This window comes from Coturnix japonica, chromosome 3, assembly GCF_001577835.2.
Source record: "Coturnix japonica isolate 7356 chromosome 3, Coturnix japonica 2.1, whole genome shotgun sequence".
In the NCBI taxonomy this organism is placed as follows: Eukaryota; Metazoa; Chordata; class Aves; order Galliformes; family Phasianidae; genus Coturnix; species Coturnix japonica.
In genome coordinates this window covers 61,776,780-61,789,699 of record NC_029518.1, presented here as the reverse complement: position 1 = coordinate 61,789,699, position 12,920 = coordinate 61,776,780, and the positions used below count along the sequence as shown (strand labels likewise).

The following is a 12,920-nucleotide window of genomic DNA, read 5'->3' as shown; positions in this document are numbered from 1 at the left end:
ACCGTGTGTCATTTCCGCACAAGGACACCGAGCCCCGAGCCGCCGCGGCCAGCGCCACCCGCCGCCCCGGGGCAGGGGCAGAGCCGGGGGGTGGGGGTGGGAGCGGGGATGAGGGGGGGGGGGCGGGGAGGAGCGGCCTCTCTTCCCCCCCCCCCGTTCCGCCCCCACGCCGCCGCTCCCACCGGAGAATCCCGCGAGCGCGGGCCCCGCCACGCGCGCTCCCGCCGCGAGACCCGGCCGCACGTGGGCAGCGCCGAGCACGTGGCCGCGGGACAACGCGCTCCAACGGTGGGCGCCGTTATCGTGCCCCCCCTCGGGCCCTCGAACGGCGAATCGCGGCCGCCCCACGCGGGACCCCGCGGCGGGCAGGGGGCTCCGGGGGGATCCGCGGGGCCGTGGGACGGGAAGCGCTCCCGCTGTAACGAGTATCCGCGCGGCCGCCATCCGTTTTGACAGTAACGCGTGGAACGTCAGCTCGGCGAATCCTGCGCACGGGAAACCCCCGCCGGTGAAGCCGTACATGACCGGGAGCGCGGCGGCCCCGTGGCCGCGCTGTGCGGAGACCCGGAGCTGCGGCGCTCGGTCCCGCCGGGCATCACGCGGCCGCTCGCACTGCCCGCGTTGTTCGGCTTCTCCCGCAGCCGGGGCAGCGCGGTGCCGTGTCGCTGCCGTCAGTGCGTGGCACACGGCTGGGAAGTGACTTTCCAGGAACGAAACTCTCCGAGCAAACCCGCTGCCCCATCGGCACTGCAGCCCTCCCGTAGGATTCCTGGAACAGGCTGCCCAGGGAGGTTGTGGATGCCCCGTCCTTGGAGGTGTTCAAGACCAGGTCGGACGGGGCTCTGGGCAACCTGATCTAGTAAATGTGTATGTTTGGTGGCCCTGCCAGGCAGGGGGGTTGGAACTACATGATCCTTGACGTCCCTTCCAACACGGGTCATTCTGTGATTCTGTGATAGTGCTCCCGCTTTCCCTTGGACCGAGTGAAACATAGCCAGCCTGTGATCTGAGGTGCTGTCGTCAGGAACAGCTCCCTGTGATTTCTGTCTTCTGTTTGTGTGGCTGCTCTGAGTTTAGACTTTAGGTTTGGGCCATGCTCACAGTGCCACAGTGGCCACGTAATGCCCATAGAATGCTTTGCTGACTTCACGTTGGCTGCTCTTTTTGTTGTTGTTAAGGGCTGGCTTATCCCAGCAGAGCCCATCCCAGCAGAGCTGCCAGCTTCCACACCGCTCTGACGGACCACTTAACGAGGGTACGATTTATTAACGAGACAAGAATCTACAGCCAGCGATTCATCGACCCCTTAGAGATAAGGGAGCTCCCAGTAACTTTCCTGGGTCTGTTAGCACTACAAAGGTGAAGTTTCCAGCGTGATTTGTCCTCTGCCTTGTTGGCAGAGCTAACTGAAGGTTCCCCTAAGGGGTACGATGCTTTAGCACCCAGCCCGGCTGCTGAGTAGGGCTGTGTCTCTTGGATTTCATTTGAGTCCTTAGTGGGATTAAGCAGAGGCAACCATAAGGCAGGAGCATGGACAAACACAAACTCCATTTCAGAGCCCTTGAGAACACGCTCTCCAGTCTGAACTCCACCTCCTTTCTGCTCTGCGATGCTGGCCTGAGGCACTGCAGTTACCAGGGACCCAAGCCCAGGAGGAGACCCGAAGGGCCTCAGCTAAGCATAAAGAAGCACAGCATATTGCTGCCATAACAGCACTCGCTGAGAGGGGAGCAGACCGAGCTGTCTCCAGGCAATGCAGGGAGCAGAGTAGATTGGCTTCCTGGCCAGACAGCTCCCGGGTCCCTTCACCATTTGAACTCATGCTGAACAACTCATTTATTCAAATGTTCATTTATTTCCCTTTATGCCTTTGGCTCAAAAGCCACTCTGTGACACTGCAGCAGTGTCTGGAAAATTCTGCTGGGAAGGGAAGCTCTGCTGCTCCAACATGAGCACTCTTGAGGAAAGAAATCACCATTGCTCCTGAGTGCAAACAATGTGCCATCGCTAACCCTGCCCAGCTGAAACAACACTTTGGCCATCAGCATCAACCAAAACGTGAAAGCTGCCAACACCGATAGCCCCACAATGGCTTGGGTTGGAAGGGACCTTAAAGACCAGCAAGTCCTACCCCCCTGCCATGGGCTGGCTATCACCCCCCAGCTCAGCTGCCCAGGGCCCCATCCAACCTGACCTTGAGCGCCTGCAGGGATGGGGCACCACAGCTTCTCTCAGCAGCTGTGCCAGCACCTCACCACCACTGAGATAAGAATTTCCTCTGAACCTAAATCTGCAGTGCTGGACTGGCAGTGAAGGCGCAGATGGTATCACCACTGCAGCAGGCATGAGTGAGGAGCTGGAGCAGCTCAGCGTGCCGAGGCCATGGCGTGGTACAGTAACATGGAGAGAGAATGGCTGCAAATGTGGAGGCCTCTCTGCTTCTTGTCACACACATTTGGTGTGAATGAGGACCCAAACCTCTGGCACGGCTCCTTTCTTGTTGATTGCTGCAATATCCTGCAGCACTGGGGAGGCAGTGTTGTGGCACGTGATGTTGAAAGTGCTCTCAGTGCTAGTTATGGCAGTTTGGTCCTGTAAAACGTACCACTGCAGCACCAGTCAATTGCTTTTCTGCAGCACACATCTCAAATCTAAGCCGCCCTACAACCAAACCCAAGAGCCCAAAAGCAGAAGAGAAACAGCCTTAGTGTGCAGAGTGAGTTCCTTGCAAGTCATATGCATTTTGCACAAGACCTTAAGGTGAAATCAAGTCCCTTTCTTGTAGGAAAGCAATCAGGGCCTCCTCTTGCCTGATGCCTGACTTCCTGCTGCCCGCAGGAGCAGGGCACGCTCTGCTCAATGTGCAGGTGCACTGAGAGATGGAGCTGGAGGGCACTGCTGGAAGCCAGCACACTGCCAGGGCCAGGATTGCCCTCTAGTGATTCCAATAGGTGCACGGGGGGAGTCAGGAGCAAGCAATGTAGAAAACGGGGTTTTGCTGAGGACTCACCTGTCTGATTTGCCGAGTCATTTTTTAGCTATTACATATTGCAACCCAAAGTGCTGCAGCGACTTGGAGGACAGTCGTGCATCTGAAAAGCGAATGCTTTTTACCAAGCAGAAAATACAAATCTGCCCTAGAAATTGGAGAATTTAACCTGTTTGGTTTTCTTTTCCCTCTAAAAATGCAAGGTGTGGGGGCCTGCAGTTCCAAGAACAGAAGAAATCGCACGTGCTTAATGGCTGTTACTACAAGAAAATGTGACCAAAAGACATCCCTTCCCACAACAGTTGAAGTAAGAAATACTCCAGTCACTAGTAGTGTGCCTATTCGTAGCAGCACCCGTCTTTAAGAAACACTTGATATTTGAACTCCATTTATTTTCCTGCAAAGATACCTTATCTCAGCGCACGGACATCTAAAAGCCATTTACAGCTCCTGAGCAGAGAAAGGGATAGTGAGAGTTGTTGTAAAGCGGTATAAAATCTTAACGCCTTCACTTCCACAGGTGGACAGAATGCAATGCCGCTGTTTTATTAAAACAAGTCTCAGCAATGCAGGCATTTTTCCCTTTAGTGTTCTCCTGCCAATGCTCTGCTGTATTTTCTTTATGTCAGTGCTGAAAATAACGAGGCCGGCAACTAAGTGTAATTGTAGGAAATTATTGCTAGCCATTTGCATATGAAACACACACCTTTTACTGCCTCCAGTTTGCATTGTTCGGCTGGGTTATAAATAGTACAGCTCGAGTGCTGCAAACAGAAAGCAGTTTTCAGTGGGCGCATGCGATGAATGAAGAAGTGCTCCGGCACAATGTGCGGCTTGGAGAGCTCTCATCGGGATGGGCCAAAGGGGGGGAAAGGCTTCTCTGTCCTGATGGAGCTTTGGAGAAGCTGCTCCCACACTGAGCATCCCGCTCAGCCATACAGTAAAGCTGTTCACAATCAAGTGTTTATGTTTTTGCGGAGGAAAAAAAACCCACCCCACCAGTAATTTAATCTGCAGGCAGTTGTTTCAGATTCCACTAATTGCTTCTAGATAACATTTCCTTTTCGTAATTTGACATTTAATAACTGCTAAAATACGAGCGCTGCTGTTGATTGGAGTAATTCGGTGTAAATGTCAAAGGTAGGAAAGGGGCTGGTTAGAAGATGGTGGCATCGGTGCAAACAAAACGCTCAGCTCTGTATACAATTAGAAAACTACAACGAAACATCATTATTCTACTAACAAAGAGTATTTTCAGTTCTCAGTATCCGGGGGAAGGAGCAAAGGGAGGACAACAAAGTGAAATAGGGAAAATTATTATCAAGCAAGATTTTTATAACGTTGCTACAGAACTGCAGCTGCCCTATCGAGTCCTATGTAGGAGAACATAGCCCTCAAAGTAAGTTCTTTTTCCACAGAGATGCACCTTGGCAAAAAACCGTTCTGCAGTCAGGGAGGAATGAAAGCCAACTTGCAGTGCTGCAGAGCGTGAGTCTCCTACACGCGGGGGAGCCAGAGCACTCCTCAGCTGGCACAGCACAGGGAGCCGGTGATGCACGGGAATGGCCATGCACAAGTGGCAGCACCTGGACGTGGGGACAGAGCGGGCAGCACCAAGCTGGGAGAATAAGAATCAGCAAAGGGGAGATTTCAGCAACAGGTTATACCCCAGAGCACCACAAGCTGGTACACCTGAACAGCGTACCTGGGGCAAGAAGCATTTCACAGCCACTCCACAGAACGCTTTCTCAATACTTCCATGAGAGTGAAAAAAAAAGAACCTTTTCAATCCTTTAGCAACTTCAATCAATTAGGTTGCATGCTAAGTCGTGTGTGCGCTGTATTGCCAGTACAGCAAGGCACATCCATTAGGAGCTGCACAGGCAGCTGATCAGGCCATCAAATCCATGCTGCCCATTTGTCTTTTCATCCGCCTGACTGGAGGCAGGGCCCCTCTAATCTTGGTCAGAGTATTAATTACCTGAGTCTTGTAAATTTAAACCAGAAATCCCTTCATTAGGGCCAGGACTACCATAGAAGCATTTAGAATGATCAAATGATATGGGTTGGAAGGGATCTTTAAAATCATCCAGTTCCAATCCCCCTGCTATAGGCAGGGACACCTCCCTCTAGACTAGGTTGCTCACAGCCCCATCCAGCCTGGCCTTGAATGCTTCCAGGGAGGAGATGTTCACAACCTCACTGGGCATCACCTCTCTCCCCAAGGAATCAGCAACCATTTGCTGATTTTGGCTTTTTTGGCTACCATTTTTCCTTACTGTTCATGTATCTGATCTTGTAGGTTCAAGGTAGGTTCATCACAGTCTCTTGGAGACCCTGTCTCACCCTGAGGGCACTGCATGGTGGTTGCTAAGTGCACATGAGGCCCCAGCACAGCATGAGGAGTTGTATCCCTCTGGCGTTGGGGTTTAGGGGTGAAACCCCATATTGCTGCCTTAGGAAAAGCCAGGATCACATTTCTGAGACAAGCGCTCTGAGCAGCCCAGGACATTCAAGGTACTGAAGAGCTGTTGGAGCAAGAGAAGAAACAACTGCCCTGCAGAAGCGGAAGGTGCCATTCTTTGTCTCCTTTATAAACTGGCTCTCAGAAAAGTGGGAAAAGTTGCAGTTATTAGTTGTCTCCACGAGATGGTTCCCAAAGCACTGGGACAGCAGCGATGCAGGGCCCAAATACCAGATTAGGCTCAAGGCCAGTGCTTTTATCATAGCTCTCCCAGGCAAAGCACAAGCAGGTGCTGCAGAGCACAGCAAACTGCAAAAGCCCAAAACAGCCTTTAACAAGCTCTCAAATTTGATGTACAGCAAGAGGAGCAGCCTGGCATGGAGTAGGTAAGAAAATAAATAAACCAGTGGTGGGAACAAGTAAATAAACACTGTGACCAGCAACAGGCTTAACGAAAGCTCTGCCTCTAACAAGCTCCATCCAGATCTGTCACTACCTCTGTTCTGCCCCAAGCTGGGCACCAGAAAGGACTGTTGTGGGCTGACCCTGGAGGGCAGCATGGCAGACCATGCAGCTGCTTACTCACACACACACAGCCCTCCACTCCCCAAGGGAGCTGGTGCAGAGAATCAGAAAAGCAAAATAAAGAAAAATTCTGAGTTGAGGTAAAGACAATTTAGTAAGAGGGAAGAAAAACCAACAACAACAACAAAAAACAAGTGATGCTGACCCCCAGCCAACTGATGCCTAACCAGACCCAAAGCAGCAGCTCCCCTGGAAGACAGCCCAGCTTTTATTGCTGAGCTCAACGTTCCATGGCACAGATTCTCCCTTTGGTGAGCTGCAGTCAGCTGTCCACCTGTCCCCAGCCTGCTTACTGTGGGGGCAGAGTGAGAAACAGAGAAAGCCTGGGTGCTGTGCAAGCTCTGTTTAGCAACAGCCAAAGCATTGGTCCACCATCAATACTACTGTGGTTACAAATCTAGAACACAGCACTATACAGGCTGCAACGAAGAAAATCAGCTCCATCCCAGCTAGTTCCAGCGCATCACAGTAAGTTTTTATTCTCCTCTCCACCATACCCAGTGAGGCTGTTCCTGAAGCAGCCTGTTTTGGGTTTGGAGCCCAACAGGCATAATATGAAAGTGGTGTAAGCCCCTGGATGGCTACCCTGCTGCTCAGCACATAGCAACGATGGCCACCAGGAGGGGTTGACAGAGCTGGGGCTTCTCAGACCACTGAGAGCAGACTAACACCACCAGCCTACAAGTACAGGGTAGGGAATTAAAGACAGGGGAGCCAAACTCTTAGCTGTGACAGAAGTAATGGGCCATCACCACCAACTGCACTGAGGAGGGACATCAGAAACTCCTTCACAAGGAAGGTGGAGCAGCACTGGGACATGCTGCATGGAGAACCTGCATGAGGTTTCCAAGGTTTGGTGTCAGCAACAATCCCACTGTGAACAGATCTGAGTACCTGACCTTTAGCACTTCCAGCCAACATTTCTAAGCTCCTATGCACCTTATTTTCCAAACAATTAGAAGTTGAATTTTACAGCCTTCTTATACAACATTATCACAATTGTGAAGCTGGAAAAAACAGGCTGGACACGTATGAGACAGCCATTCTAACCACTGCAGCTGTGCTCTTTGCACATGAATTCAGTTTGGTTTTATGAGCAATTGGGACCTCGTCCTGTATTTTGCATGCCTGTGGAATGGTCCAGCAATACAAATCCTGGGATGAAGTTCAGAGGAGCAGCTGATAGGTACTTCTGGTTCAGTCACTTGTGTTTTGGATCAGCGTACTGCTGGCAATTAAGAAAAGCAGACATAAACATTAGGTGCCAAAGCCCTTCTGAAATGCAAGGGCATGGAAAGGAAATGGCGTATGTCCTCAGCTTTGCTAAAAACCAACATCACCTCACTCCTCAAACTCTTTAATTAATGCACATTCGGGTAATTCTTTTTGCCATTAGAAAATCAAGTTAACAAAGCAAAAACAGATGACCCTGAAAAGTTCCCCCCCCCCCCCTTTTTTTTTTTCAATCTTAATCTACTGTATATACAGTACAGTACATTGTATATACAGTAAAATATGAAATTATTTTATATATGTATATATATATATATATATATTATATACACATATAATATATGTAATATAATTCTTTGCTTGTGTTTTACCTGGATAAAACAAGGCAACAAAAATTTCTCAATAATTATAGACACACATATTGAATATAAAATTACCCTGTAACAGTGGTACGGACAACTCATTTTGACTTCTTTATAAATTAATGTTGAGGAACAGTTTAAGTGCAAGCAGAATTTTTCAGTGGTAAAAATACAAAACCATTCTCAATAATTTTTGTCCATTTGCCTTTATTAGTAAAAAGTACAAGTAAAAAAGATGTACTTGCATGAAAAAATAAACCAGGTGCAACACAGTTGTTTTGTACGTTTGATTTTTGTCTTCATATAACCGAGGTAAGATGGCTCAGAATGTCTCCAGCAGACCCAAGTTTCTTGCAGCCTTTAATCATTTTGAAGCACTTAAGCGTAGATGTAAGATAAAGACAAGGTATGGCTCCTTCAGTGTGTAACATGTAAAAATCAGGACCAGAAAAGCTGTCTGAAATACGACTGGGGTTGAAATTAAATATTTACTTTCAAGCTCAGTGCCTACATTAGCAAACCAGTGTACGTTTTCACCTGTGAAGTTCCCTGAAGTTCTAAGGCAGATGCCCACGGCTGCCACCACCTGTGCGCTTCTCTGCAGCAGCAGCACCAACACGGGCAGAAGTGCCCTGGGCTTGGGAAGACAGAAAATGCCATGGAAAGCAAAGTGCAAGCAAGAAGCGGCCTCATGCTGAAGACATTCTCCAAAATAAAACAAGTCCTGAGTTTTGGACACTGCTCCTGTACAAAGATTGTCTCAAGCGTCCTTATTATACATGCAATATTACAGTATAATATAGACATATATTACACAGAATATTATGTACATTATGCAGGATGCATTTTCAGTATGTTTTTAGAGGATAGAGTTTGTGTTTGTATTTTGCACTCGGTGGAATGCAACACGCTGGTCTATGATAAATAAGCTGCGTGACAGAGCGGAGAGGAGTGCAGGGGGAGAAGGAGAGGAGAGAATTTAACAGAAATAACTCCACTTAGTGTTTGAGTGAACGATGTAATGAAATCTGTTTGCTGTGCTAGCTGTCTCCAGATCAGGCTGTAATTACACCACAGAAGGAAGAAAGGTAGCTGAGTCTCAATCTAGATCATTTATGTAAACTCAGCCTTCTTGTCAACGACGTTCTCAGATTGCATGCATGCAAACCACAAAAATCATCTCCTATGAACAAAACAGAGACAGTCTCACGTTGCAGGCTCCTGATACACCTCAAGCTTTCTGTAGTCGGACTTTAAAATTCAGAACGCCGAGATTCAGAACTTCTCCCATGTTTTCTCCATTTTGATCAGAGCCACAAAAGACTGTGCTCACAGAAGAACATTCCTCATCCCTTTCTGCCCAAGGCTGACATCTAGCCTTACAAATTAACATTTATTCGGCCAAAATGAATACAAGCATCGCAAATCCAGGAAATCATTTTGTGTAAGGATGCGCAGAAACAAACTGCTCGATCTCAAAGAAGGATATTTCCTCAATTCCTTCAATTCTTTGACCCAGAGAAGCATATTCTGTATGCGCAGTACAAAAATCAGGCAGCCACTTCCCTCAGCAGAGCCAAATTAATATTTGATTAAATATCTTAAAGCTCCTACTTACCATGCTTGACACATTTTCTCGGCAAGTTTCTCAGATAGGGAAAGCATTAGACACAGGGCAACTTTACATTTCAATACATGAAAAGAGTGCGAAGAGCCACGGGGGCCGGGGGGCTGTGCAGACAGATAAAGGATTTTCCCCTGTTAATTCCCTGCCCTCCAGTCCAAGATGGGGTGCCCGCTGGCTCTGGCGGCCGGGGGCGTTTCGTGTGACACCCGCTCCCTCCTCACGCCCTCCCTGGGCAGGAAAACCACCGGCCTCCGCCCTGGCGCCGTCCCCGTCGGTGCCCAATCAATACGCACTTATTTCCTGTCCATTTGCTGAGGTCACGGAAACGGGCCTCATTAATTATTTCTGCCGGTGCAGCCTCAAGTGCGCTTCTGGCACGACAAGTGAATGTGTGACCTTTTTTTCCCCCCCTCCCCTCCCCTTTCTTTTCCTTTTTCTCCTTCTTCCCTGAATTTTGCCTGTGAGCCCAGGTGGATCTCTGCCGATGGGCAGCAGGTGGCTCCGGTGAAGGCCTCAGGAGAACCGGGTCACAGCGTGGACGATGTTGGCCAGGGCGGCTCTGGCCTCCGAGGGAGGGAAGCTCTCCAGGGCTGCCAGTGCACGATTTCCATGGCAACGGCACAGGTCGATGGCAGAAGTCACACCTTTGCCAGCCTTGATCGCTTCTTGCAGCTGTTGGGAAACACAGGCATGGAGAAACTGCTCAGGCAGGGCCGGCGCATGGTTAGCTGTGATGGCGGAGCTTCCACCACCTTTTCCCGAGGTAAAGCCAATCACCGAAGCAATTAGAAACAGCTCTGAGAATGGTCTCAGGTGTACAGCTGCTCTATTCTGGCTCCAGACTACAACAAAACTGCAGGTGATTAACACACATCGCCCACTCCTCCATCACTGAGAGATGCCAGCTTTTCTCCAGCAGGCATAGAGCAACACAAGACTTCAAAACATCTGAGCATTTCCTACCCACGCCACTGTCTGAGAGATGCTGTGCAGCACTGGCACACTGCACGCTCACTTGCTCTCCCATGCGCTGCAGTGCCCATTAAGGATGGCATTCATGGAGCTTTTGCCTTCTGTACTACAGATTTCTATAGTACAGAATAATACACCGCACGATTAAATTTCTGACAGCGGACAAAAGCAAACTCTGTCAGTAAAGCAAGGTTTGTTCAACTTGATCATACTTAGCTAAGTCTGTATGGGATAGCTTAGGTTGGAGGGGACCTTAAAAGCTCATCCAGTTCCAGGCCCCTGCTGTGGGCAGGGCTGCCACTCCCCACTTCAGCTGCCCAGGCCCCATCCAACCTGGCCTTGAACACCGCCAGGGATGGGGCACCCATAGCTTCTACGGGCAGCTGTGCCAGAGCCTCATTGTCCCCTGTGTAAAGTATTTCCTTCTAGCAACTAACCTAAATCTTCCCTCTTTTAGTTTGAAGCTATTCCCCCTTGTCCTATCACTATCAGACTGTGTAAAAAGTCAGTCCTCCTCCTGCTGGTAAGTTCCCTTCAAGTACTGGAAGGCCACCATGAGGTCTCCCTGGAGCCTTCATTTCTTCAAATTTAACAAACCCAAGTTCCTTCAACCTTTCTTGAAGGGCTCCATCCCTCTGAGTGTCTTTGTGTCTCTTCTCTGAACCTGCTCCAACAGCTCTGCATCCTCCTTGTCCTGGGGCCCCAGGGCTGGATGCAGAACTCCAGATGGGGCCTCAGGAGGGCAGAGCTGAGGGGGATAATCACTCCCTTCATCCTGCTGGCAACCCAGCCCTTCTTCTAATGAAGCCCAGGATATTGTTGGCCTTCCAGGCCGTTCTCTCAGTAAGGACAGGGAAACTGAGAGTGGTTCAGTGATACACCTGACAAGGAAGTAAAATTCACAGTGACATTCACGGCAAGCTGCTGGAAAGACTTGGTACCTAAAAAACTAGGTTAAATTTCCCACAAAATACTACAGACAATTATCCCTAAGCCATAACAGCATTTCATCATCCTTAATATGTCCCGCATGACTTTCATTGCTCAGTCTCATCATGGTATCAGCTTTTTCTGTTTGTGTTTTTTAAAAAGGCTTTTCTTGAACACAGGTGTCTACATTAACTAATTACACAGGGTTCTATAAATTATGATTTCCTCCAACACATAGCACAATGCCCCGATTCATTTACAAACACATCACTATAACTGTAACAACCTAGAATTAAATCATGTCAAAAATATCTAAGCCACGTCCAAACTGTAAAACTCATCCATTTTATAGACAACGTGCATTTAGTTAAAAAGAATGATATTTCTTAATACAAACTGAAGTGGATTTATTATCCGTATTTAAAGATGAAATTAGTTGAAAGTATATTACAGCACTTGAGTGTTCAGGTCCCAGTTCATAAAAATTTTATTTTCCTTTCCAGTTAGAATCTTCCTGTGCTGTGCTCTGGAGAACTAACCTGGAGGCAAAACTGCACTGTTCATCCAACACATCTTCTAATAAACAGGAATCAGCCACACAGCACAGCTCTGCAGCAAAGGTGGGGACAGGTGAGAGTGAAGAGATACATGAACAGCATGGAAAGGTGTTTCTCTCCACTTCCTTCAGTCATAACTGTGAGAGATGGTAGAGCCCACACACTCGAAGCTAACTCTGCTGATTTGTTAAAGCTCACGTTTAATGTACCTGCTGCTAGCGCTCATGTCAGTATACACTGAGATATAAAGTGGAAAGAAAACAACTTCTAAAAAATCTTTAAACTAAAATCTGGAATGATGGAGAATTCAGAAACTAAGAGAGGGACATAACCTATTTATGTTCTTGTCCTGTGCAAATCCATAGGCACACACAAGTGCCTTGAAGACAAAACAATTGAGGAAAAAAAAATCAGACCAATCTACTATTGGACGTTTGCAGGCAAAGTTCAAGGAACCTCTAAATGAAAAAAATCTCTGCCTATATGACAGGCTCCTTCCTCAGCTTTTTAGTCATGAACAATCTCACAGTCCTTTATAACTTCGTTTTGTGCTTCACTTGCAGAATCAGCCAGCCAGTTCAAGTAAGTACACATACACTGAGGCAAACCAGTCTGGATTAATCAGACTGAATGTTACCTCTGTCTCATACAAGGCTGTAAAAAGGAAGGGGGGGGGAAAAAAAAAAAAGCAGGAGTGCAAATTGGGCTTCTTGTAGAAAGAAAGTTATTACAGAAATTCAGGATGTAACTCCATAGGAAACCAGGCTTCAGTGGCCCTGCTTTACGCAAAACAACTGATTTATGCCTTTAGCTGCACTGCTACTTTTACTGGAGCTACACTTCCACAGTTGCTCTCAATTTTTGGATTTCAGTAATTTCATGTAATGAACTTCACAAATTAAGTACACTAAAAAAAATCCATGTATCCAGTTAAGATGTATTATTTCTATTATTTCATTGAGATATGAACAGCTAATTTTTTAGGCAAATTAATAGGAAAGAAAAACAAACTCCTTCAATTTATTACTTTATAAACTTCAATTAAGCTCCCTCGTTAATTTCTTCTAAACAAAGGAATCTCATCTTTTGGTCTCTACTTACATGGCTTCATTTTGCTCTAACATATTTCCACTGGTAGGAACAATTTCATCTATCATTAAAATACAACCTATTTCATAGCAGCATTCAATAATTAAAACAG

General features: G+C 47.8%; 1 protein-coding gene and 1 long non-coding RNA gene across 4 annotated transcripts in view; one reads left to right on the top strand and one right to left on the bottom strand.

The window, feature by feature from the left end:
* The first annotated feature begins 208 nt into the window (after positions 1 to 208).
* Positions 209 to 4,778, top strand: LOC107311902. The gene is made up of 2 exons (XR_001554288.1): positions 209 to 3,296; positions 4,408 to 4,778. It is a non-coding gene; the product is annotated as an uncharacterized LOC107311902 (long non-coding RNA).
* A 3,038-nt stretch (positions 4,779 to 7,816) lies between these two features.
* PDSS2 (decaprenyl diphosphate synthase subunit 2) overlaps positions 7,817 to 12,920 on the bottom strand; it is a 101,397-nt gene continuing 96,293 nt past the window's right edge. For 2 of the 3 annotated variants that reach the window (XM_032443606.1, XM_015858767.2), the window contains one exon: positions 7,817 to 9,932. In XM_032443606.1, the coding sequence (XP_032299497.1) occupies positions 9,774 to 9,932 (159 nt within the window). In that variant the 3' untranslated portion in view covers positions 7,817 to 9,773. The remainder of the gene's footprint in view (positions 9,933 to 12,920) is intronic. The other variant, XM_032443607.1, reaches the window with a different exon arrangement.